Source organism: Dromaius novaehollandiae, chromosome W (genome assembly GCF_036370855.1).
Source record: "Dromaius novaehollandiae isolate bDroNov1 chromosome W, bDroNov1.hap1, whole genome shotgun sequence".
Classification (NCBI taxonomy): Eukaryota; Metazoa; Chordata; class Aves; order Casuariiformes; family Dromaiidae; genus Dromaius; species Dromaius novaehollandiae.
This window is the reverse complement of record NC_088130.1, coordinates 66,892,022-66,918,876: the sequence shown is the minus strand read 5'-3', so window position 1 is coordinate 66,918,876 and position 26,855 is coordinate 66,892,022. Positions and strand designations below refer to the sequence as shown.

General features: G+C 47.4%; 1 protein-coding gene across 1 annotated transcript; it reads left to right on the top strand.

Moving 5' to 3' along the window:
- On the top strand, window positions 1-26,376 carry LOC112994499 (proline-serine-threonine phosphatase-interacting protein 2). The gene is made up of 15 exons (XM_026118898.2): window positions 1-114; window positions 10,984-11,084; window positions 13,726-13,803; window positions 14,939-14,973; window positions 17,004-17,110; window positions 18,256-18,318; window positions 18,855-18,953; window positions 19,265-19,310; window positions 20,155-20,234; window positions 21,021-21,119; window positions 22,315-22,411; window positions 22,649-22,730; window positions 23,876-23,910; window positions 24,442-24,499; window positions 24,670-26,376. The coding sequence occupies exons 1-14, from the start codon at window positions 82-84 to the stop codon at window positions 24,489-24,491; spliced, it is 1,005 nt and encodes a 334-aa protein (XP_025974683.1). The 5' UTR covers window positions 1-81; the 3' UTR covers window positions 24,492-24,499; window positions 24,670-26,376.
- The last annotated feature ends 479 nt before the right edge of the window (window positions 26,377-26,855 follow it).

The window sequence follows — 26,855 nt, the reverse complement described above, 5'->3', positions numbered from 1 at the left end:
GGCGGGGCGCGCCCAGAGCGCGGCGGCGGCGGCGGCGGCAGCGGCGGCGACAGCGGCAGCGGCAGCGGCGGCGGCAGCAGCATGAAGGAGGCGCGGTTCAGGGACCACTTCTGGGTGAGCCGGAGGGGCCGGGGGCCGGAGCCGCTCGGGGCAGGACCGCGGTGGGGCAGCGGTGGCCGCGGCAGGGGAGCAGCCGGGTGGGACGTGAGCGGGGTCCGGCTCCCGGGGGGCTGCTGAAGCCCAGCTTGTCCGGGGCAGCCTTCGCCCTCCCTTTCCCGGCCTCCGCGACCCGCCGTGACACCCCGGGCTCCGACCCGGCGTTGCTCCGACCCAGCTTGGCGGCCCTCCCTCCCTGCCCTGCAGCAGCAGGGCATCGGAGCCGCGGTTGCTCGGTTCCTCTGGGTGTGCGTGCCTTCTCCTCAAGGCACCTGAAGCCAGGAGGTGGGTTAAGGGCTCGGGGTGTTTGAGCTGGGAGCTGCGGTGGGCATTCGGCCCGGGAGGAGCGTGGCCTGGATGGTTCGATGCCGCGTAGCCCTGGAACGTGAGGTCTAAGTGCGCAGCGCTGTATTCGCGCCGCCTCCAACACCATTAGCCTCCTGTCTAGTGCGGCGCCGTCACTAAGTCCCAGATACGGATCGGCTGGGAAAATAAAGCTGGCTTTGTATCTAGCAGCTGTTTCTCAGGTCCTTGCTAAATACTTTGCAGTTCTCATCTAGGCAAAACCGTCGAAGCTGCCGTGGATTTTGCCTTGCGAACGTCCCCAGCGCTCCGCCATCTTGCCTGACGAAACAGGCCTGGGTCAGGCCAGCGGGGCTGAGGGTGGGTGGAAGCGTGACAAATACTGACTCAGTGGAGAGCTCAAGGCCCTGCTGTGTTTGTGTCACATATGGAAAAGGCAGATACTATCCCAAATTGTCTACAGACAAACTACGAGGGACAGTGTATCAGCTGCAGGTGCTTGGGAGGGAAGGGGCATGAGAGATGAACAGAAACACCCAAGTGTTATTAAGGCTTTTACGGCTTCAGCATGTTGTATGTGCAGTGAGAGAGTGCTGACTTCCTGCTGCAATTTTTCCTCTTTATTCACTTCATCTAAACCAAAAAGGGAAGAGGAAGGAGAATTCTACTTTTTGAACCAAATGACTTTGCAGTGGCCAGGATGACTCTATGGGAAAGGGAGGATTTCTTGGAGGCCACGTCTGTTCCGGGAAGCCTTACAGTTTGTGTTTCTCCTCTCCTGCTGGCAGTGGATGCTGTGAGCTGGGCATGGGCTGGAGGCAGAGGGAGAGGGTTTCAACCCTGTGACTGATGGGACAAAATCTAAATATAACAATGCCCCCCAAACGCTGAGCCGTTTTCAGCGTTGCAGCTTGCAGCGTTGAAACGCTGTGGGTTGTGAATCACTACTACAGAGCTTCTTTGTGGGGACAAGTTCGAACTTTGCTGAATGAAGATAAACGTCCGAGTTTTTCCGTGAGAGTAGAAGTGACCTGTTCTGTTTCGCTGCTTGGTCCCATCACATGTATGAACAGACTGTAGGCAGTGTTTTCATGTTCTGGGGACTTAAAAAGTGACAGTAGCCTCATCTCCCTGGCTCGTTTCAACCCTCCCCCCCACCCCGTTGTGGGCTGCAGCCCCTCTGCTTTGCTGGAGCAAACCTCCGAGCGAACCTCCTCTGGGGACAGAGTTAGCATCAAACCCTGGCCGTTCTCGTTTCTTTGGTGGTTTACGTGTGTCTATTTTTTCCTGTACTGGAACCTGTTCCCTGACCTGGATCACAGCATGGTCTTGCTGTTGAGCGAGCAAAGGCACAGCTTTGAGAAAGTGTGGTTTGCGTTTTCTCCGTGCTGCTCGACGTGTTGGATGGGGGGAATTATTTGAAAAGCATGTGGTCTTGCTGCTGTAACCTCCGTTTCCTTGCTTGGTTTTTTTGCTTATCCTGTTAGGTCTCAGCATAAACTCATAAAATGCCTTGAGTGAAGAAGTCTTGCTCTTTGGCATCCAACTAAAGCTCTGGCTCACCTGGGAGCCGAGGTTAGAAGACTCCCAAAGCTGTACGTATGGGGGCTCTGGCAGCAGCGGGAGACAGCAGTGCCATAGGCCAGTGTTGTCCCCAAACAGCCCCGGCTTGAGTGACGCTGCCTCCCGCAGCCTACGCTAACAGAGCTCTTTCACAGATAGCTCGACAGCTGCACCAAAAATAAAAATATGCCTAAGATCTTGTTTGTTTCCTCTTGCCCAGCCTGCAGCAATTGCTGCGAGTTGAGCAAGCATGGGGTGTTTTTTCCATCTGTTTTTGCAACCTGTTGTTCTTCTTTCATTATATGGGGTCTCTTCTTTCATTTAGTTCTTTTCCTGGATATCTGTGCCTTGTTGTCCCCAAACCTCTTCTTGCAGAGTATTTCAGGTAACTCACCAGCAAGGCATTCTGTCTGATCAGAATATAGTGGTCGTCGTAGGTACTTGTAAAACTAAGTGGGAAAAATAGAGATGATGGTAATGCTGAAATGGACTTTAAGTCTGATCTACTCGCTAACAGCTCACAACCTGGAGAGCAGGCTGTTTGTCATCGTGCTTAGAATAATGTAAGAAACAATGCCCTGCCATCTGCAGATTGTGTGGCAGGATTCATTAAAAAGAAGCATTTGGTAAAACATTAGAAAGATGCACAAATGATGTTGAAGACTGGCACTTGCTAACTTTCACTGAGGCTGGTCAGCTTAAATGACTTTTGAAAATGAGATTTAGGTGTGTAAGTCTTTTAAGCACTCACAAATACTTACTTTTCACATCAGGAAAAAGTGATCCTAGTAAAACGGTCCATGGCTCAGTCAAGTTGTCTGGAGTAAAGATACTGTTATGTATTTCTTTTTCTAACAAAGCACAGGTCAAAGTTTCTGCAAGACACGTACTTATCCCCCAAGCACATAGCAAAGAGCTCTTGCATTTCTTTCAGTAAAAATGAAGTGCAGGGGAAGAGAAATGGTTTGCCCAAACCGCAGAGCAAGGGAGATGCAAAGTCTGAGAAGGAACCAGCGATTCCTTGCTGCGGGCCCCTGTTACCACTAGCTGTATCTGATATTTTGCAAGGGGGAAGGTGAAGCGAATGGCTACGACAGCATGTTTTGTTTGCACCGTGGGAAATTCAGCCTGGTCAATTGGGTCCCACTGCCGGGGAGGTGAACCCAGTGCTCTGGTGGCTCAGGCCGTTCATGTTGAAACAGTGACCCGGGCTTTATTTCCTCTTCGTTGCTGTGCTTTTTCTAGCTGTGCAGCACCCACAGGGCCTCATGAGGCTAGTCTGGGGTGAACTCTGTCTTCTTTCTCAGCGGCTCCTATTTCCACGCTGCCCTGGGGCAGGATGAGAGGAGAGCGTGGTCTGTGCTTGCGAGGGAGCTGGGAGCCTGAACTCCTGGGTTCTTTCCCTGCTTGCTGACTCACAGTGTGACATTGGGTGTGCCATTTCACTTCCCTCTACCTCCGCTTCTCTTTCTCTAAAATGGGACTGGCTTTATACTGTGGAGTTTATCATTAGTGTTATTAAATCCTCAGATTGACATTTAAAAGGAACAAGGTGGGGATTATGTGCAGATCTAATTGTGTAGAGTTTGATGGCCTGTTCTTCTTTTTTAACATACATACGTGGGACTTTCAGGATGCATGTTTGTTGGCATAGGGTGAGGACAGTTCTTATAAGGTTGCATGGAAAATTATTAATTGAAATGCTGTTTTTCATAGGATGCTGTTCTAAGGTGGCTGGATATACTAAAAGTCCTGTTCTTCCCTCCCAGTTAGTTTTGTCTGGTATGTTGTACCCACCTGGTTCTGTGATGGGGAGGAACTGCAGCTTCTTGCAACATCTCCTGCCCTCTTATCCCCATGGAGCCAAGTGGCCACAATTCGGCAAGTCCTTGAATTTAGGCATGTGTCTGAGCGGGCTGTCAATCTGTGGGAGAAAATGCACAACTGGATTATACAGACTGCTCCCTCTTCCCCATCCCAGCAAATTTGACTGACTTTGCAGTGCAGTCAGTGGTGCTCTGGGGCAGGTATCACATTGTGCATGGCAGCAGGACGATGCTCCGGGGTCCTTCCCTGCCCCAGGGACCACACTCATTTCTTCTGTTATGGCAGCTGCACTGAACGAGAGCAAAGAGCAGCTTCAAACTGCAGTGAACTGGGTCCATCCTCTTGGTTTGGGCTTTGCTATCTGGCTTTTTTTATTATCCTGTGGGAAAGGGATACCTTAAAAAGTGTTGGGGCTACCTCTGTGCCCTGGAGAAACCAGTGTAAAGATTTTTTTCTGTTCCCAGTAACCTCTGCAGGGCTTTGAGAAGCTTTGAGACTAGACTGTGTTGCTTGTGAGCCAGAATAGCACAGCCATTTATCTCCGCGCAGTGTTTCTGAATACTAAAATAGACATCCTTCTACTGCTGTGTTTTTCTAAGCACATAAGGCTGAGGAGAGATACTAAAAGCTCTGCATAAATAAAGATCTTTCAAGTAATAGGCAGGACTCCGTGAGCAGTGCAGTGCTCCTTGCAGAGTGTTTTGACTTGTTGGCCCAACAGCTGCCCAGCTCTGATTTTACTTGGCAGCTCAAGCTGAAGAGCTAAGTATCGAGCGTGTGTGTATATACAGGCATGGTTAAAAAATACCAGGACCAAATACTAAACTGCAATACTTACTGAATCTTTTTGTGCCCAAACCCTTTTATTTCTGGGGTGATTAGGACAAATAGCTTTTTCTCCCACACTGTTGTCTTTGTAAGGTATGGATCTGCAGGGAGACTTCTCTAAAAAGTGGGGTGGGGGGAAACTGAAAGGTCAAATCAAACAGTTTTCCTTTCAACTGTGACTCACACAAGGTCATAATATGGCTTCAGATGCCATGTTACAGCATTTTAGCCCCTCTTGCTAAAAATGCAAGCAAAATCCCAGACAATAATTTTATGCCAATTGGAAGTATCAAACTTCAGAACAGAAGTGGCACATGTGGTGTGGATTTGAATCCCCTATTTACTTTTTTGTTCTGTGAAACTTCAAATTATTTCATCTTGCTGGAGTTATTCATTAGCAGAGAAATTCCTTCTCTTATAGAGAGTCTATAGGAGTCTGTAAGGGTGGAACAGAGCAAACCGGGGCAGCAGGCAGTGTCTGCTTCTATTGGTAAGTGGTGCTGTGCCATGCCGAGCCTTGGAGCACTTTTGAAAAGCTTGAAATGGGAGTTTCCATTCCTTCGGAGTTTTACATCCGTTCTGCGTTCTCTGGAAACATCAGCTGCTGCTTTGTCACCTAAAATCATCTAGTTACAGTTTCCATGGACAATACCCTAAATAGCATGTCCGTTAATAGCTCCCCCAGGGAGCCTGAGAAGTGGTGAGGACCGTGACGGTCTCGTGCTGCACAAGCAGGAGGTGAGAGGCTGGCTGGGGAAGAGGAAGGGGCCGAAGGAGCAAAGACAGCCCCAAGTGCTGACCTTGCTGCGGCAGCGCAGTCGTGGCTTGCTCTTTCTTCGAGGTCCCTCTGGTTTTCCATGCGTTGCGTTCCAGCTTGTATGTGCGGGGTCCAAACCCTCCTGGAGGCTCCTAGATCCTGCCTTTTCTTTTGTTTTTTTAATGAGTTTTGGCGTCTTTACTTCTCCCCCAGCACCGTTTAGTTCAGACCCAGCCAAAATAGCCTGCGAGAGAGGAAACAGGGCCATCGCTTGCCAGTGCTCCAGCCCTGCGTTGGACCGTGTCCCAGACCACAGCCTTATTCGTGCTGATCACGATACCCTCCCTGCTTCCCACCAGTTTGCATATCCAGCATGCATCAGCCTTCCCAGTAAGGGCTCTGCCAGTTCTTTAGCACCCGAAGCCAAATTCAGGCTGGGAGCAATGGACTGAGCTCCAATGAGACATTGTTCAGGAGCCCCTCGGAAGAAGAGCAAAATCCTCCTGGCCTTTGTGTCAAGTGTGCTGTGAAAGTATGTCAGTTTGTCATTGCTCATGGGCTCTGCTTCTGCAAAACTTTATGTCCAGCTCATAAGAAGAGGAGTTTGAGGACTCTCTGCCCTGGATAAGGGAAGAGGCATGCTTGTTGTTTGTTTTGCTGTGCCTCAGTTTCCTAGCTGTGAAATGGGCCTGTTTTTTTTTAAAAGCCTCTCTCATCAATACTTTATTGATGACACCCAGCCCTACTGTTGGTGAGAGGAGGAGCAGATCGAAGGAGCCAATCTGATTTTATTCCGGCTGATTCCCCCTTCCCCGGGTCTTTTACCGCAGCTGAACCTGCAGGGACTTGCCGCGTGTGCCATGCTTATCTCGAGCTCTGTCCTGAGCTTGGTTTGGGTGGCTGGGGCGGCTGTGCAGGACTGGTGGGTGCTGACGGCACGCTCCCCATTGCCTGAGGGTCTTGCTGTAGGCAGGGCAGTGCTGCATGTAGGGGACGGGACTGTCACACCTCCTTGGTGCAGATCAGTCCAGCTCAGCCATGCCGTAGGCTCCTCATGGGGGAAAACTTGGTAACTTTAGCAGATGTTTGCGGCGCCAGAGACTAGTTGAGACTGGAAAAGAGTTTACATGTGTGCTTTTCAGATCACCGCCATCGCCTTGCGTCTCCCTGAAGACCTATACGGGAGATGGGATTTAATTTGGTGCTTTTAGGTAGTGTAATTCACCCAGGTCATTTACCCTCTTTTGGACCAAATGTGCTTTGATAAACCCAGCATGAGCTCAGGAAATGAGGAATCAGAGCCTTTCAGGTCACCTTTCCAACAGCAGGCGCTTTAAGCCCACGTCAGTGTAGCGGTTTCCAGTGAAAAGGCTGGCAGCTGTGCTGTGTTCATGGCAGCAGAGGACGGAGGGGAACTGGTTTTGTGAAACCTAGAGCCCTGCTGGAAATGAGTCTCCAGCCTGGAAGGGAAGAAAGCTGTTGGTTTTGGCAGAGCGAAGTTGAGGTTGGCAGCAATTTTTGGATAACTTTTGTTCTCTCAAGGTGCAACAATGGAGCAGCCATTTCTTTTTTCCCTTTTCCAAGGAGAACCTCTGCTCTCATATAACCTTCTGTGTTGCTCCTGCTAAACACTCAAAAGAAATCACCAGGGAGCAAGGGAACATTTAAGCGTTGTTTGCAGGGGGAGAGCTTGGTGCAAGCTAGGACGGCTGCTGTGCCGCCCGCCCGGGGCTCATGGCACACAAGCGTGGCCTTGAAGTCGTTCTGCTTGCTGTGCGCTGCGACAGCGGGACCGTGCCGTGTTTGTGGTGCAGCAGGTTTACCAGCTGACAGGACGGCCAGGAGGTCTGGGTGCTGTGCGGCTGGGATCGCCGGCTTGGTGCTTGTCAGAAAGCAGCCATACGGCTGATACACGGCCGGGTCTCTCTTTGCCAGGAAGTTTTCTTCCTGCTCAGCTGTTGTATTAGTGAAGAATGCACAATTGACTTAAAATACACAAAACCCTTTAGCAGCAGTTCCTAAAATCTGCAGTATCCTTCCTTCAGCTAAATGCCTGACCGAGGACTCCATCCTGCTCCTCATGCCCTCCCTCTGCATCCACAGCCCTGTCCTCTCCCTATTCCCCTTCCCCTTCCATTGCTACCTCCCAGCTCTGCCTTTGGGAGATCCCGCAAGCTGTCACATTGTTCCTTTTTATTCTTCTGTGCTGACATCTGCCCAGAATGGTGCTGTGAAGGTCGTTTTCCTGGCTTATTATTCTGCCTAGCTTAGTTCCTGCTGGGCAAGGAGCCTCTTCCCACGGGCCAGCATCCGATACCTGTTTTATGCTGGTTTTATACTGCTGCTGGTGCTGGGGTTGCTTATGTCCTGTGTTTTGTATAACACATTGCACAGTGGAGTGTGGTCCAGGCTTGGGCTTGAAGGAGCTTAGGAAATATGTACAGGCTGAAGTTAAATCCTTCTCACGGAGGAGGAGAGACTATAAAATAAAATTGCGAGGGCATCCATCTCACAATTTTTCTGAGTACTGGGGCCAGATGAACCAGATATTCCCACTTGTGCTGACATGTCGTGTCATCCTTGGGCACTTCTATCCGGCATAGCGAGCTGTCAGTCCCGGGCAGCAAAGCACTGTGTAGGGGCTGTTTGGATGTAGAGTTGGGGGTAACTGTTTCTCTGTCTCCATCCTTCTGTGAGCTAAGGTGATTGTGAAAATGCAAAACACATTTTTGTGAACATTTCTCTCCAAAAAGAGCCATTGATAGGGGCAGGGCTATTCTGGCTTGTTCCTGTTCTCCAAATGAGCCAGTCAGCCCCGACTTCTGTGGGAGACTGGAGGTTGTCTTCTGCATCTTGTCTGTGGAGGAAGGAAAAAATGGTTCATTCCCCAAAACAGAAGGCAAAAATGCATCTGGATCATTTGGAAAGGCAAATGGCCATTTTTCTTAGGGAGAGGGTAAAAAATAAACACATCTTAAGACAATTGAAATGGAGGGTTTTACAGATGCAAGGCTGGAAGGTTGGTTTCCTTTTCTGCTCTCTGGGGCAGGAGGCAGACCGAGGCTCGGGGGATGAAGGCCAGGCAGCTCAGCTGTCCACAATGGTGGCCTGGGCAGGAGGAAGAGACCCTGCACTTGGCCTCTTCTGGCCAAGTCAGCTTATTACTGAAAACACACAACTGGTTTGCAGCTTGTGTTGCGTGTTTGCTAATCAGCTATGTGAAAAAGGAAGCATGCTTACGCTGAAATCAATTCTCATGACCGTTGCAAAATTCAAGACATCCTAACTTCACTTCCTATTCTCCATTTAAAAGGAAATAAGGTAGATGCAGAGAGCAACTGCATATGTGCTGCTTAGTCAGTCTCAGCCTGGGCACAGCACAGCAATCAGACAAGCAATCCTCTGTGTGCGTGGAGCATTGGGGTACTGGTGTTAGTAGTAGAGTTGTGTGTTTTCAGTAATAAGCTGGCTTTGGGAAGGTGTGAGCTCACTAGACAAACAGAAGCTGTTTGGGGATCAGCTTGTGCCTTAGATCCTGCTCCACAATCCGCTCTTGCCCGTCCATGGCACAGACAGAGCAAAGCTAACCTGTGATACCCAGGGGTTTCCAGCTGATCCTGCTTCACCAGACCTCTGCTTCATCTTTTGCTTTCTGGTCACTGACTTTCAAATCCTCGACCTCTTAGGGAAGTCCACAATGATGAAATGTTTGATTTGCTACAGATACCAGTCCTACTTCTCATGCTGAGTACAAACTCCTGAGAAATCCCTCCGTCTGCCTCCCACGCTTTCTCTCCAGTTATCTGCATACCGTCATCTTGGCTTTGAACCATTTCCTGAATCTCTCCATCCTGCCATTATTCCTCTTTAAGCTTCTTAATAGCTATTTGTGGCTTTTGCTTCCTTTCTCTGAGCTTCGTATCTGCTTCTGCCATTGCTTCCTTTCTGCAGCCTGTTTCCTTATGTGTTCTGCTCCTATATGTACAACACCAACCAGTCCTTTTTGCAGAAGATGATAGGTAACACCTTCTGTTGAGCTCCCTGCATCTGCTTTGGGCTTCTTCTGGAGACGGAGAGTTCATGGTCAGAGCATCCCTCTTTATATTATCATAGCACTTAGGAGTGCTGCTCTTGGCCCAGGCCCCCAGCGTGGAAAATCCTGACCAATTGTAGGACAAAAATTCGGTTTTTGTCCTATGGAGCATATGGCCTCAGACAGCTGATAGTAGAGTTATGAGGAAAGAATGGGGTTGTGTTATTCAACCTTCACCCTAGCCCATCAACATCATTGTCACATAAATCTTTTCTTTTTTTTGTAAATATCACAGCAAAATATGTTTTTTAAAGAAATAATTCGAAGGAAAGCAGTGATGTGTCAGAAGTCTGTGGGAAGCTTCCCTCGATGTGAGTGGCACTGCAGAGCTGGGACCTGTTGGTTGGAAGATGGGAGCTGGCCCCACAGGTGGTGGGATGCAGGACCTTTCAGTGTCTCTGATATTTCAGGGGGACTGAAGATACTGGCCCTGTGTGAGGTGCTGGCAGTTCATGGAGGGCATAAGCAGTGGCAGGGGTGGACCTGGTACTTGGAGAAATGATCTTTGCAGTAGTGTTTTGAACTGATGTGAGTGGAACAGGATTATTTTTCACAAGGCCAAATAAAAGGCTGTTGCAGCAGCAGTCATTGGGTGCATCCATACACTGCTGCTTGGGCAGTGAGGAGAGCCTGCAGCATAGACACCCCAGGCAGAAAGATCTGCAAGATCACCTCCTGCCTGGATGTGGGGGTCCTACAGTGAGGCCAGAGGTGAGGGTGATGCCCAGAGTAGTGCAAGTGAATGACAACCAAGGTCCATCTTGGTGTCTGCAGAAACTGGGAGAAGCAGTAGTAACATGGGCTGTATCTTGAGACATGGAGCTTTTTCAGCATTGTATTTCACTAAGCTATAGCAGACAGCTAAACTCCTAGGAGGAGATGTCTTGTTGTGCTGTGTGGGCCACAGGAGATCTAGATTTAATCCTTGTGTTTCTGCGGTATAAACCCAAGTGAGTCATGTAGGTCCATTTTCTTTTGAAAGCTACACAAGTTCTCAAATATTTTTTTCAAGATCTAAATCTTTTGGGCTATGTCTTGGTTCCTCATCTGCAGAACAGGGAAGGGCATTGTGAGGGGGCAGGACGGAAAGGGCTATGCCAGCTTTGGAGGTGAGACAGTGCTAAAGAGGCAGCTTTGGTGTGCCTTGGGGCCAGCCGTGCTCAGGCTGGGGGAGAGCATGTTTCTGGGATGCTGTAGGACTGAAGCTGAGTTCTGTTTTCTGAAAGCCATAAAAGAGCCTTGTCCTGAATTGCCATCACTTTTCTCAATCTGGAACTGTCTCCTAGCCCAAAACAAAAAGTTTATATGCTTTTATATAGTTTATAGGCGAAACAGAAACAGGCACTGGCACATTGGGTCCCGGTTGAGCCATTTCTTGTGTAAATCCTGCCAGCGGTGACAATGGCTGTGGATTGCATTCAGAGGGATGTGACTCCTTCTTAACTTGTGTTTTCAGAGTACGGATTTGACGAGCACAGTTGGCTATGACAACATCATTCAACATTTGAATGACGGCAGGAAGAACTGCAAAGAGTTCGAAGACTTTTTGAAGGAAAGGTACAGAGTTGCCTCTGAAAATGGATTTGGTTGAACCTGGGAAGTGAAGCAGTTTCACTTACTTCTATTTCTTGTATTCCCAGTTTGTTTTCTGTTGTGTTTAACTATTCACTATGTAAAACATCTTTGATTTTTGACTGATAAGGAACTTATCTTTTTACACTGTCCTTTCCTTACAAGGCTGGTACTGTGGTATGAAGTCCTGTACCCAGCAGTCCTCAGTTGTTAAGCAACTGATGCTGCTAGTTACAAAGCCCAGGGCTCAACCAATGCTCACGTTTTGAATTATCTGTGTTAAAAAGAAAGAGGAATCAGGAGCAGTTGAATACTTCAGCCTATATGCTGCCAGGCATCCCTACTGAAGGGGATGTGTTTGCAGCTGTCGGTAACCTGCCTGGGTCTCTCAGTCTCCCATGAAGTTCACCATGCTGAGGTCCCTGCAGGGTCACCATTTGGTCTGCAGAAGATCAGCTGAATACCTTTGCACAGGAGACACATGACTTTGCAGACAGAATTGGAAATGTGCAAGGAGTTCTGAACTTTTTATTCCTGTCCTTGTGCATTGTGGACAGGTTACAACCTTTATGTTAAAAAGAAATAGTAGCGTTAGCACATTTATTAATCAGAGGACTTGACCTAAGTGGAGGTTCTGTGGCTACAAAGGCATAACTGAGATGGTCTAGTAAAGTATTTTGGCTTTATGGTTCACCTGGCTGGCAATGGCTAAATATGAAGACTGTTGCAGAACAATCCTGAATTAACGTAATTTTGATGTTCACAACTGTTTTAACTGTTTTGATGTTCACAACTGTGAATACAAGACTTGGGACAAAATAGCCTGAAACAAATGTAACAGTGATGCAGAGCAGGAGGACTTGCAATTAAAATGTCTAATGCACCTACATCTGTTTAGTCTGTAACCCCATGTTCCAGCAAAATGTGGGCTTTCTAGCTGCCAGAGGAACCATCCACTGAGTACTTGAACCGTGAGAACCACAGCCCACTCATCAGTGACAATTGAGAGATTGGAAAATCCATGTTCTGCATCTTGTGCCCCTTTCATGTTTGCTGTTGAAGGTGCTGTAGGTCCTCACCAATGTGTCTAGCCGGGAGAAGACTGCAGAAGTTCAGTCTGTCTCAAGAGTGCTCTTCTCCCAAACCTGGGCTTGCTACTGGTATCCCTCTCTGTACATGGCACAGTTCTCCATGTATAGCACACCTGTTACACAGTCCCAGTCACGGAGGACATGTCTGTTGGATCTGATGCCTCATCTTAAATGGAAGTTCAGAAGAATATGGTTAGATAGAGGAAAAAGTCAATTTATAATCTTTATTTTTTCCATTCCTCTACAAGCTTTTGTAGCTTTTAAAGAGGTAAATGAAGTGAACTTCATCCCCAAACTGTAGAAATAACAATATAGCCATCTGCCTCTGAGTTAGAGATAAAGGCATTTTAGGAAACAATTTATTTTATCCAGTAGAGCTTCTAGTGCAAGCCTGTAGCAGTACTTGTTTCTCTCCACTGACTGTCTGTTGCCAGCGAGGGCAGATAGCTCAAATATAGATATCCACATCTGATCATGCAAGTCCAGCCCTGATTATCCATACAGATTTCAAACCAACTGCAAAAGGCTGGTTAGTGTTTGAATACAACATCCACATGTTTTCTTTTGTGATCTTTTTGTGTATTGTGTTTGAACTCTCTCTTCAAAGAAGAAAGGACAATATGATCTCTCAAAGGTGTTACTTAGATCTTACCACCACAAGATGTAGACTTTTCTTCAGAAGTTGTCTGTAAGGGCGAGAAGAGGGGAGGAGAGGGTAATTACTGCCTCATTTTAAAAAGTCCTGTTCAATTCTTGAACAACTGAAATGGCCCAGCTGAGTTTTGGGATGAGTGCAGGGCAATTGAATTGTCTTGAGACCCTCTAACCCTTTCCATCACATTGGGTTGAAATCATCCAGCAGATTGAAAAGCAATCTGTGTGAAGCTGCAGACAGACACTGATGACCAAGGTGCAGAAAATGTGTGATCACACAAACCTTGTTTCCTTAGGAAACTGAGCTAAAAACTACTCAGATGACTTGCCTGACTGCACTTAGCCAGAAAGTGTACAGCCTGCTTAGTCCTCTGTCACCTGTGGAGGTGGTTATTACAACCATCAGCTACTAGGAGATGGGGAGGGCTACGCATTGGTACCAGAGCTGCAGCAAAGTAAAGTGTATTTTCATTAGAATGACTGCTGGGTAATTGTCAGTAACAGCCTTACTTGAACCAACCGTGCACAGTATTTTTGAGGCAGGACAGGAGATTGGAGGAGGTATCTGATAAGAGCGGATCTTAGCTCCCTGTGGGCTGACCCAGCAGTGTGACTGTGTTCCCTTCCTGTATAACCTCCACCAGGTCGGGAGTTGGCAGGATTCTGCATATAGCACTGGGTGTTTGTGGTGGTGTGGGAGGGATATGGCCATGCTAGTACCTTGGCTGCAGTCGTGGGATGTTGTTCTGCTCATCCGCTATTCCCTTGTCCGTAGTCAGGGGACATCTCTTAGGAAACTCCTGCTGTTCTTGACTTCTGCTAAAAACGAGAGTCAGTTTCTGAAATGTGAATTGCTTCTAACTTCCCTTTCTCCTCAACAGGGCAATCATAGAAGAAAAATATGGCAAAGAGCTGATTAACTTGTCAAAGAAGAAGCCCTGTGGGCAGACAGAGCTGAAGTAAGTTCAGTCACGTGTGTGTTTTGCTTTTATGGGTGTCCTTAGTTGGAACAGCAAAAGAGGAGGAGAATGAAGGAAGCTGGTGAGAGACAAAACAATCTGGAAATGCAATAGCAATGTTACCAAAAGATGTTCTGAAATTGGTCTTGTGAATGAAGAGGGGCACAGTTGGGTTGGCCTTTGCCAGTGATCAGGCTGGACTCCACGAACTTCCCTTCAGTCATAGACTAACCAAAGTTCACTGCTTCGTGGACACTCAGACGAGATGTGGCCTGCTGGTTAGGCAAGAGGGGTGAGGATCACGAGACCTAGGTTTTGCTCCTAACTTTTTGTAGCCAGAGGGAAGTACCTTTACTTCCTTGAGTCAAACTGTGCAGATCTTCAGAGATGCTGTGTTGCCATCCTGTGCGGGCAGTGCTGCTGCCGTGGTTGGCTCTGAGAGTGGATGTGGCAAGCTATAAGCAGAACTTAGCTCTGAAACACGTGGTGTTGCCAGCTTTCCCTGAGTAAGCTCTTGGAAGAAAGAGGACAGCCTAGAGCACCTCACCTCTAAATCCCCCATGAGGAGATGGAAGAAAACCAAGGTGTCCCCAGTCCTCTAACTCCATTTCCCCAATGACCCTTGACAGCTTCTGTTGCCTGCTTTGTTTCTGTACATCATATATGCCCAGTTTGATATCCTTTGATTATTTGTTTATGTTTTTATTTTGGACTGTTATTTAATGTTTCTGAAATTTTCATCACGGTGTATTAACAGGGAGAAAAGTTCCCGACATTTCCAACCACTGGCCAATAAAACATGTAGAAAGATGTTTGTATGTCCGAGAGATATTTATGGGAGGCTGCTTGAAACGTTTGTCTTGAAACTCAGAATATTTAATAATGTTCAATGTTTGGAAAAAAAGGTAAAGAGTAGATGTCTAAGCAAGTGAGCTGTTTTATACCCATTTAGAGGGAAAAAGCTGAAAGTGTAAAAAAGGTAAATAAACCTGCTTCAGGCTGCTCTGGCCAGTGTGCAGTCGAGGACTCACTCGTCAGTTTAGGAGAAGTGTTTTGCTGTTACTGTTGGTAAAGCCTGCACAGTGGGCCTGGCAGTGCTTTCCTATTCTTTTAAAATTGTGCCTGTGTTTTTCAGCACCCTGAAGAGATCTCTTGATGTTTTTAAGCAACGTAAGTAACTTCTTCATGTTTGTCAAGACACTTGGCAGTACTGAAGCCTACAGGCAGCTGTTTGGGAAGAAAATACTAGAGAAGTCTCCAAAACTGTATTGTACTTGGATCAGTCATAAGCTGTAAAATCAGACCGTAGGGCAAAGGAGGCAACCTGCTGCTCCTCTCCTCTTCTTAGATTTCCCCAGCACTTCCTCCAGCTGTGTGGTTTCTAGGCAAGTTGAACAGCTGCAGTGTATGAAGAGTGTGTCACAGCAGTGCTATCCAAGTGTGTCAGAAACTACAGGCTCATAATCCTCACAAATATCTCCAGTACTTATCCCTGCTTTTGAGATGTCCATTTTTCCACCAGAGCTTTCCACTATGCAGTGCGGTGCCGAGATACCTGAATGGGCTTGGACAGAGGTAGTTTGGGTAACAGAAGCAGGGTAGATAATTCACATGTGTTTGCTCTGTCAGGTGCATAGGAATACATGGAGAAAGGAAAGTGGTAAAATGATCTCTGAAAGTCAGTGATCGTCCTAGGACTACATATGGGTCTCCTGGCCTAGCTCAGCTCCTCGGAGACCCGCAGCCCAGCAGATTGAGTTGGGGATGGAGGGCTCCAGGCAAAGGTGGGAGAAGGAAGGCCCACCTGTGGGGAGTCCCTCCTGGGCTCTCTTGGGTTTTTGAGGCTGGCTGGAGCTCAGAAGTTGTGCTTAGGTTATACATCAGAAGTTTTACATCAAAAGCTCAGCTGGAATTTCTCAGACCAGCTCTTACTGGCTTCTTCACACAGATATTCAGTAATCAAAGCATCTAAAGGATGGTGCTTTGGCCACATTACATAGTCCATTCATTTCCATGGGTTCATGAGGTCTTTTGTCAGTGCCTTATTGCTGAACTGCAGTTAGTTAAGGGACAAGCACTTCATCTCAAAGGCAAAATACATCCCTTTGCCTTCAGCAGTTTTACTTGTCTACCTGCAATACTCTAGTTTGACCTGCAAAACCCTGCCAGGGCTCCTTGGTGGTGCCCTGTCTCCCTCCTGCTCTTCTGCTCTAGCTTGTCTTTTGAGCAGGAATTGGGGTCCTTTGAGCTCTTGCTGCATCCAAAAAGCTCTCTCTGAAGGATCTCCAGCTGGGCACTCAAACCTGGCAGATGCCCATCTGTGAGGGCATCTCCTGCCCTGGCTGGGAGCCAGCATCAGCCAGATGGCCTGCCTGCGTAAATGCACACGTGCTGGCTTTAATTTAGCCAGCCTGGATAAGAGCGGTGGAAGTATGTAAGCAAGCAGCCACATCTGTACACAGAGGGCCAGTGCTCTACTCATCTGTGCAGCTAGAGGTCTGCTGCTGCCCACCCTAGCCAGATTTGTCTGCTGCCTTGCACCTTGACTGATGTCTGTAGTGTGCTCTGTCCTTGCAGTAGCTGACCTATTAATAGATGCAGGTTGATGTTGAATCATGAGCTAGCAGTGCAAAAAGGGCTTAGCGGCATGCTGCAGTTTGGCTTAGCTCTGAATGAGCTGAGCTTCATGAGCTGCAAATGGGCTACTGTTTTGTGGTATGGCCGCCCTCCTTCAGCCAGGTTAACTCAGCGTGACAGTGAAGATGTGCCTGAAGCTTTTAGCATCGGTTTTTCAGTGCCCCAGGTTGCTTCTCTGCTAGCCAAGGGCAATGCCTATTCCAGACAAGTGCTTTAGGGTGTGATGTGTTGAAACATGCCTGAATTAATCTGGATGACGGGGACATGTGAGCGTGCTCTTTTGAATAATTTCCCTTGACTATGAATTTTATTAAAGTGAAGTGCAGGCCCTGGCATGACTGATCCTGAATAGCTCTTTATATAGACAGGTTCTGTCTGAAAGGTGTTTTAAAAGTGCCACTGCTTTTTATATTTCTGCAAGGGGAGGTGCGAAGTGAGGCCTATGATGATAAGAGACCCTGGATGGAAGGGGTCTCCTGGGTGAGTTTTATGTCAGCTAAACCAGTTGACTTGAGCAATACCATCTTCTTAGGCATATATTTGGTTTTTCTTTTTCTTTGCAGAGGTAGACAATGTGGGGCAAAGTCACATCCAGCTGGCACAAACCCTTCGGGAGGAAGCAAAGAAAATGGAGGACTTCAGGGAAAAGCAAAAACTGCATCGGAAAAAGGTCAGGAGTTGAGGGAGATGCGGGAGCCAGCACCTTTGCCGCAGGGTGTGCCAGGGTTTGCAGGAATGCTGAGCTCCTGCCCTGGCCCGTGTTTGCTGCTGTGTCCCAGCCCCCTCCCTGCTGCCAGGGGCTTGCGGCTTCTGGGAAGTCCAGAGTTTGTTCCTAAATGTTGCAACTGCACAAGTGAACTGTGCAGCAACCTCCTACTTCCTCCTCCTCACGGCTGTGTGCTGTCATTTTGCCAGGGCCAGTGATAGCTAGCAGGAGCTTAGCTCCAGGGACTCCAGCCCCAATAAAGAACGTTTTTCAGGCGAAGGTGCCTTGCTCGGGACAGCTGGGGACATGTCAGGAGCATTGGATTTGTCCCTCCGCCGTTCTCCCAGAACAGGAGGTGATGCTGGCCCATGAAGTCTCACGCTGTGACTATCGCTCGTGAATTCAGTTCCCATCTCCTGCGTCCCTGCAGTGAGCTGGTAGCTCAGGGATTTGCACTATGATTTAGGACCTCCTCGCTAAAAACACTTTCCTTAGTAGCAGCCCAGTGAGGTGGTGTCTTCCCTTTCGTGGAGCTTATGCCTTCTCTCTGTGGTGTGAGCTGATGCCTGGGGCTTGCATGTCAGGAGTGGTTTGAGAGGCTGTGAGGGTGATGGAGACTTCAGCTTGGCCACGGGAGCTCCTGAAATACGCCTGGGAGCGCTGGTGTCTGCTGGGTGTGTTATGGGCTGAGGGCCAGGAACATGACTCCAGCTGTGATTTTGAGGGGACTTGGGCCTACCTTTTTAACTTCTTTTGGCTTGATGTTCCCTTCTCTGAAAAAGAGGGAAAACTATCAGAACCAGAGGCTGGTTTGGCCCCAGCAGAGGGGAATGTGGGTTTGCCAATTTTGCCAGGCCCTATGGAGGTCATACAGTACTATATATTGTTAGTATTTCATCTGTAGAGCTCCTTTCCTTATACAAATGGAGTCTTACATAGAAATAAAGAAAGGTGAATGTTTTGGACTGGTTTTGTATATTGGAGTGCCTAACTCCAGGCAGAGGAAGGTACCTAAATCCATCTCATAATCTGGTCCCTGCCTCTTCATAGTTCACCCTTGCGCTTTGCAGATCAGTGACATGCTGACACAGGATCTGTTCTCTTCACAGATAGAGCTCATAATGGAGGCGATTCACAAAAACAGGAATTTGCAGTACAAGAAGACCATGGAGGTAAAGCAGACATGCTGCTGTGCTTCCTGCGGCTGCACACCTGGAACTCACAGGCGCACGCATTGTACCTGTGTTGTGTACAGTTGTTTCTTGCCATACGAGTTAACACAGCTAAAATGCACACTCACGGAGCTGGGGCAGAGCTAACCACAAGAGCCTTCCTCTGTGTCTCAACTCTCCCTGTATTGTGTCTGCATAAATGGTGTGCGAAGCATACTCAACAAAACTGAAGAGTATGCAAGGGAAATAGCGGGTGGCAGTTTTGCAGGCTTACGTAAGAGTGATATAAATGTCAGGGACTAAATTATTGTGAGCTTTTCTTCCTGAGCGAAGAGTAGCTTGTGTTGTCATTTTGCCTGGGCAGTATGGCTGGGACATCGGGGACCTTGAGTGCTGTCCCCTGCTCTGCCTGCACCAGCCTTTTCATTCCTAGGCTGTGCTTTCCTCTAAAGTATCCTACATGCCAGATTTTATTAGCGGTATTTCCATCTCTTCGCTTGCTGACTTGTTCCTGCTCCATTTGGTGCTTCTTCTAGGCAAAGCGGCTCTACGAACAGCGCTGCAGGGATAAAGACGAGGCAGAGCAGGCTGTGCACCGTAATGCAAATCTAGTCACGCAGAAGCAGCAGGAGAAGGTAAGGGGAGGCAGGTGGCCATGGGGAAGGAGCAGAAAGGGAAGTGAGCAGAGCAGCAGGCTGCACCATTTCAAGGCCCTGCTCCAAACTGGGAAGCACCTATACCTCTACGCAGTGTTGTGCTGCGTGAGAGTCACTGCTGGCCAAGCTGGTACCTCTTTATAGTCAGAATTTGCCTCATGTCTCTTTTCTCAGCTTTGGGGTTTGAGGAGAGATGGGAGGGCTGGTAGTACTCCCCAGTTGAACTGCCCTGCCATAGGCAATGCACCAGGGCTGTCTTACACCTTTCTTCTCTCTCCTATTTTTGGCAGCTATTCCTGAAGTTGGCTCAGACAAAGTCAGCTCTGGAAGACTCTGGTGAGTGTGAAAATGAAGTACACCAGTTACGTTTGGAGGGCGAGTGGAGCGTTTTCTGGGGCAGGAGGTGGCATAGAGGGTTGCCCTGCGAGGCATGAAGCTGTGATAAGGCACTTGGACGCGGGGGTGAGCTCCAGCTCTTGGTTTAGCTGCAGCTCCTCAGAAATACGGGTCCAGAGATAACATGAGGCAGGAGGTTGCCCTGGAGGAGCCTCTGTCACTGTGCCTGCATGGCCCCACCACGACTGCTCTCTCTGTTTCCCCTGGGCAGTATGGGCAAGCGGGCAAGGCACCGAGGCTGGGGGTGCTAACAGTGCCAGGCCATCACCTAGACCCAGTGCCTGGGGCAGGAGGGGAGGGTAGGAGCTCTCGCTTCTGCTCTGGCTGTGTGCCTGTGCCATGAACTTGGAAGATGTGTAGCTCAAGGCCTGGCGTTGCATGGTTTAACAGTGCCAAAGAATTGCAATGAAGAGTCATGTCTCAGCTTTCTGGTGAGCTGTGGGACAGGCTGTGTAGGGCCCCACCATAAGTGCACATCAAGGCCATGAGGCTGCACGCAGGAGGGAGAAGATCCAGGCTTTGCTCAGCTAGTGCAAATTGCTATGCCTTTGAAGGAATGCAAGCAAGTTCTCTCGCACACTGCAGAGAAGCAAGAATGAATGGAAATGCATTTGCTAAACTGTGTCCCCTTCACATTATGTACTGCAGATGATGGACAGTTCTCCACATGTTTGCATTGCATTGCTAAGAACTGTTTGCTTGGATATTCCACATACAGAGCTGTAAAGGTTTTTTTTTTGGTTAATTGATTTAAAATGAATTTCCAAATTGATTTCCATCACAGACAGGAGTTATCAGCAGAATATTACTGCACTGGAGAAGATCCGTGAAGAATGGCAGAAAGAACACATCAAAGCTTGTGAGGTAAATGCTGTGAAAGGCCTTCCTGCTGCAGTGTGGTCCTCCAATTTCCTTCCCTTCGGTGCCAGGGCTAGGGATAGCGCAGATTTGCCCTCTGCTTTGTATTCCCTCCACAGTAACACAGCAGGACTTGTTGCAGCTAACCCTGCATGTTTCTAATGCTTGGATTCTGGATTTAAGGTCCCACTGCTTCAAGGTTTCTGTCCTTTTTTTTTTTCTTCACCTTCCTTTTAAAATTGACAGTCAATGCACTAAGTAGTGACCTTTTTGTGGGTTACTTATCTGCATGCTTGGTGCTGCCATCATCTGGTTAGAATAGTCACTTCACTGTGACAATGCAAAGGTCATAACTGATTATTTATATATATAATACATATATAACTGATATAAATACCTCATTGCATAGAGGGCATGGAGGACTTGTCTCCTGACCTGCTCCTTGCTGAGGACAGACTTCTTTGTAATGATACTTGGGGATGCAAACCATCCAGCAAAAAGAGATGCACTCTCATTTAAAGATGTTGCTGGATGACAGAACGTAGGATCACAGCAGTTAGAGGTGCCTTTGCTCACGTCCACTTTCCTTACTCAGGGTCAGGTAAAGTTCTCTGGCAGACAGCAGAGGCAAGACTAAAATGTGATCAAGAGGTGAAATGTGAACTCAAATCACCCTGCTGCTTAGAACATGTGTGAGCAGCTGGACTCAGAGAACCAGTCCCCACTGCAGTCATGGCCTTTTGCCCTGCTGACAGGGGATCCTTATGTCCTTTTTTGTCTTTGTTCTTTCAGTTCTTTGAGACTCAGGAGTGCGAACGGATCAATTACTTCCGCAATGCCCTGTGGCTTCATGCCAACCAGCTCTCTCAGGACTGTGTCCAGAATGACGAGGTAAGTGAAATCAAGTGCTCTCCAAACCTTCATTTTTCTGCTTTGGACTGGAGAAGTCTTCATTTGAATCCCTGCTGACCCATCCAGGTTCTTTTTACCCAGCTTTTTGTCAGCAATCATGACTCTCTAAGTCTAAGCTATTGTGAGTGTCTGTGGTTGGTGTAATAGTGAGAAAAGATAGCAGTAAATGAATGAAAATGAATCAGAAGGAAGACATTGCTCCTATAAAATTAAGTCTCCCAAGAGCAGATGTGTGTTCCTGCATGTAGCTGTGATTGTATCACTTTCAAAAGTTTTGCAGGCTGGTTATGAGCATATACATGCACATAGAGCCAATTCTTTATTATTCCATATACGGGGATATGCAAAATGGGCTGGAGTACTCCAAGAGTGAGGAAGAAACAGGTAGAGCTGGATGTGTTGAAGGAGCACACTGCAGTGAACCCACTTGTAGGGAATCAGCGCTGCGGAGACCCCGGCTCTCTCTGTACCATGCGTCCCAGGCTCCAAGACCTGGGAAGATTAATCAACTCAGGACAGGCAGCAGCAGTGGGCTGGCTCTATGCTGCACTATACGTGGGCTAATAAACTCTCTTGAAGTGCTGGGCAGCATGGTGCAGACACCCACATCAGCTCTTCGTACCTGCTGCCGCACGGTCCCCTCCACCACTTTCGCTGTGGCTGCCTGCTTTAACCTCAGCGCAGCCAGGGGGGTTTCAGAGAGTTCGGTCAAGCATCTTGGCATAACAGAACCTCATAGACAACGACCTTCGTTGCAATGATCTATGTCCTCAGCCCGGTTTTGCTTGACTTAAGAAACTTGTGGCTGAAAAAGATGGGGCAATGGAAGTGTAGCAGGAAGTGACTTTGCCAAAGATTATGCAGGAGCTCCTTAGTGAGGCTGGGAATGGGAAAGCAGAGCCTCATTTGCTTTCCTATGCACTGGACTGCGTTACATCCAGGTTGGCCTGTGGCCACCAGACAGCAACAGCAACATGCAGGCAGGAGGATTTTGGCCAGAGCTTTTACAGATGAGAATTCCTCCAGGAATTCCCCCCTCGCCTCCTCTACCATTGAAACTTGTGTCTGGGGGTGAGCACTGTGCTTTCCCCCCAAGTATGATAAATGATTAAAAAAACCCAATGCTTGGTTTTCAACATGATGTATAGCTATGCTTTTTAATTCCCCTTTGCAGAAATATGAGGACATCCGCAAGAGTTTAGAAATGTGCAGCATTGAGAAGGATATTGAATTTTTTGTAAATTCACGCAAAACTGGAAGTTTGGCCCCAGGTAAGAGCTCAGTGTAGTCTCCCAAAGTAGTGCTGACTTGCTTGTCCTCCTCATGGTGTTGTTGCTCTGATCAGCATCAGATCTGAAGAGATCTCCCTTTTCTTTACTTTTAAAGTTTTTAAGCTGATCAGACATCTTCCCAGGGAAGGGGGAAGGGCTTAGCAACTGAATGTTGGTATGGGCAATTAGTTAATACTTACAAAAGGTCTGTACTTTACTGTTGTGAATTTTTCCTAGCTCCTGTTCTTTATGAAAACTATTATAATGCACAGAGAAATGCAACACCTGCGAGAAGTCAGGCTCCTGTGCCTATATCAAGGTAAGGGACATAACTGCAATTTCAGATGATGGACTAGTTATTGCAAATGAAGCTCTCAAAAAAATATATTTTCTTGCTTTCAGTCTGTTGGTATCCTGATTTGGGAGTGTTACAGGAAAATACTTGCCATGCTATGCAGTCCATCGCTCTCTACAGCAGGATTTATACCAATGTACTACCTATCATAAACTGCTCTATGACCCCCTCAAGTCTACTCAGAGTAGAGTTTTTTGCTCCCTCTCCTCTTTTGGGGTCATTTCTGCCTTTTCATGGCAGGGAACATTACTCTAAAAGTGCTTTTGGACAGTGTGTGCTCATTTGTTCTTGTACTGAGCCTCTTTGGCAGTCCTTGGATTGAGGTGAAAGGCTGCGGTACTTGGACAGCAGATAAGCAGGGTAGGCCGGGCAGTTTTGAGTATTGTGTCTTGCTGTCTCTGGACACAATCAGAGATCCCTTAAAGAGCCTTTGACTCCTGATCTACCAAGAATGATTGAAACCTTCTGGGTTTCCTTGCGCAGTTCTCCTCTCCCCACCTTGTTGTCTGTCTATCTGAGGAGGGCTGGATCAGTTAAAAGCGTGTGTGGGTAGAGGGAAGAACAGCATCAGCTGCAGTGAGAGAGGAGAGGACAAGAAAATATGCTATTCAAGGGCAGAAGCTGGGCAGGGAGGGTGAAGTAAAGGATGCTTCTGCCACAGGGAAGAGGAGGATTCAGGGCTAAAGATTTTTGCTAAAGATGAGTGCCCCACTTTGGTTGTTGAATCACTACATGAGTCGTGCCCAATTATGACTTTCTGATGTCTCAGTCTGCATGTAAAAATGTTGCCAAGTGCACGTGTCATACCCCAAGGCTCCCATGTAAATGTTTTGCCAACTCATTGCTTTTAGGTTATTTTTTCCTCTCCCATGCTGTATCAGCTTTGATTCCTGTGTTTGCCAAGCAGACTATTGATGGTTAACGAACCAGGAAATGACTTGGAAACAGATCTCTGTAAAACCCAGCCCAGCCAAACCTCTTGCCCTCTCACAAGCTCTGGATAGTGCGGTGTGGGGCTTCACACAATCACAGCAGCAGCCTGAACAGATGTTTTAGGAAGGGGGAGAATACTGTAGCAGATCTTCAGCTTTATGTTTCTTTCTATGCAGGAGGGGACCTTTACCCACCCCGACCAGTGGGCCAGGTGAGTTACTTGTGGGTGTCAGTCCTTGTTTTATGTGGCTTCTGCCACCACAGAAGATCTCTCTGCTCTCTGTTCCCCATAGGATCATGACCATTAGATCTCTAAAGGGATTGCTTTAGGCCAAGCTCCTGTAGGAAATCCAGTCCCCAAATAAATTGCTGCAAAGTTTGCCACTGACTTTGGAGCCTAGATTTCACTGAGGAACATGTTCTAATCAAAGCCTCATATATAGGCATTTCTGAACTTTAAGGATGTCTAGGCTTTTGATACAGCCTGCCTCTTCAGGGTGGACCTTTCTCTGCTTAAACAGCACTAGCTAGATCATTTTCAGTGCTGCTTTAGCGATGGGATTCTGTAGTGGGTACTGCTGGGCCTTAGGCAAGTCTACTTTTTGAGCCTCCATTCCTCTCTGCCTCCCATCCCTTTAACATGGGTGGGCAGTGCATGGTGTTTTTGTCCTTGTGTAAAGTCCCTTGAGCTCTTACAGGCACTTCTCATGAGCAGACCTAATATTTTTGTGCTGTGTTTTAGATGATCCTGATTATGTTACAGTCGATGGCTACAGCTTGATACATCATTAATAGCCACAGTAAGTACTGGAATTCAGTGAAGACAGGATTTAATGTGAGATGCAGCTACAAAGGGAGGGTCATTGAGAAAGAAATGGGATGACATTTTGAGACAACCGGCTGTGAGTGACAATCATGTCAGCCCTCCCAACATCTGTCCAGAGCTGACACCATCAATCCTGTTCTGCAGGTTCTCCGGGCAGTACTTCTGAGCAGAAGACATTGTCCGTCTGACCAGCGTGGCAGAGGTGGTGTTTTTAGTTAATCCCAGTAACACAGAACTGAAGTGCTTCTCTGTTTTAAGAAAGTAAATGAGGACTCTGATAATTATTTGTACATTCAGAAAGTGGCTACTAAAAATCTGTTCCTGTCATCAGCAAATTCTGTCGACAGACATCTCATCTTCACACTCAGGGAATGAAAAAGAATATAAGCACTGGACCTGGACGCAAAGGGATCTTCTGTGTCAGCAGAAGTATTGATTTGAAGTTCTTTTAATGTGCAGTCATCTGGAAGAGTCTGGAGCCTTTTACTGTCTGGATAACCGAGAAGTCACATGTGCCAAGAGGAGCTCTGCGTGATGCTTTGGGCACGCTGGTTTGTGTTCAGAGCATACTTATCCCACTCAGATCGAAGGTTATTCAAAGCTGAGGTTGCACTTTGGCCTGTTTCTAAAGTTTGTCATTAATGGTGATTAAGTTTGTAATCTGGACTTAATTTTAGTAATGTCTCTCAGGGAGCTTATTTAGAGCAGCACCAAAGGTTACAACTCTAGACAGGGGTCTGGCTTTGCTGTACATGTGCTCCAGGCTTAGGCACTGATACTGAAAGTTGATTTGTATCTTGCCTGGTGTAGCAGCCCTCAGCACAGCCACCTAGGGAGAGACTGTGCTGCTGCAGAGCTGCTGGGAAGTCACTCACCCTACAAGGTTGTTGAGGATCTGAAGGAAGTCGGTCAGCTCTTGCAGCCACCCCTCTCTGTAGAGGGCCTTGCATTTTTTTAGGCTCATGGGATAGCTTGTCCCTGACAAGCTCTGCAGACCCCACTTTGGCTAACTCCTAGGAGTGCCCGTACTTTGGACAAATATTGGTGATAGATCCACACTTAGAACCCATTTTTTTGAGGAGTGATAGCATAAATGAAAGGGAAATTGTCAATTGTCTACCCTAATCTCTTCCTCCTCTGCTCTAATAAGCTTGACAATGAATTATTTTTTCTGAGCACCTTTTCCTGCCTCCCAGAGGCATACTCAGGACTAATCCTGCTGGGATCTGGTTCTGTTTCCCTCTGAAGCCCTTAGCAGAATTTTCATTTACAACTGGGGACTGGCTATGCACCATTAGAAACAAACATGGCTACTAATGTTGGCTTAGAGTCATGAGACTCTTTCCTAATCAGATCTCCTCAAAGTTTGTGCCCCTTTTGTTACCTCGTGTCTGATGATTGCTTTGATTCAGAAGCACACATTTTTCAGGGCTGTTATTCTCACTGAAGTCTCTATGTGCAGTGTTACTTAACAGCTCCTTCAGTGCCTTACATTGATTAGACATAGGGATCAAGACAGAATTTTATTTATCTAAGTCTCGTGCCACGTTACTTATTTTGGAGCGACAAAAATGATTCTTTGTCCGGTTGTATGATGATCTTCAAGTTGAATCTGCATGACTTCAGTGCATACCCAAGCCCGTTGGTCTCTGAAGCTTTGCTGTATTTCCTTGTGTGGAAAAGAGCACAGTGAGCTTTAAATTCTGTCTGGTTGCATTGTAATGAAATGTACAAAATGCACATGTAAAGGAATAATTTGTCCTATTTTTCTCTAGAAGACCAAATCTCCTAATATTCTTCTGAAGGAGTCTATTGTAGTTTTAGTTCTCTAAATATATAATTTTAAAATAACAGTTTTGAGACTTGTGTGCTGGATGTGTTGCTTTCTGTGCTGTTCATTTCCTATCAGGGCTAGGTCTGATATACCTTCAAAGCATCCTCGGATGATCAGGTGGGGTGAGCGTCTCTTGTAAGAAAGCCCACAGGAGCATATCCTCTCTGAGCCCTTATTTCAGAAGTTGTTCTTGTTAAGTGCCAAGAGAGTTGTGGGAGAGAACACACCAGGGAAGGTCAGTATGAGAACAAATAAGTGTGATTAGCCATGAACTGTTACATCCCTTGGACCAATGCCACAGCCCCCAATTTATAACTTGCCTAAGCATGGAGTTCTTCAGGAATCACTGTTGCATTTTGAATTCATATCCTATTGCAATCTAAATGACCTTTAAAAGGAGATCAAACCCTGTGGTTTGGTGCAGAATCCTTTGCCAAACGTAATCTCACCCCCTAAGCCTGGGATATGTAAGGCAGTTTGCCCCAAATTGCCTGTT

Coding starts and splice junctions, on each gene's coding strand:
- LOC112994499 (XM_026118898.2), top strand. CDS start 82: ATGAAGGAGGCGCGGTTCAGGGACCACTTCTGG. Junction 17,111..18,255: donor AAAAACTGCATCGGAAAAAG/GTCAGGAGTTGA, acceptor TTCTCTTCACAG/ATAGAGCTCATAATGGAGGC. Junction 18,319..18,854: donor AGTACAAGAAGACCATGGAG/GTAAAGCAGACA, acceptor TGCTTCTTCTAG/GCAAAGCGGCTCTACGAACA.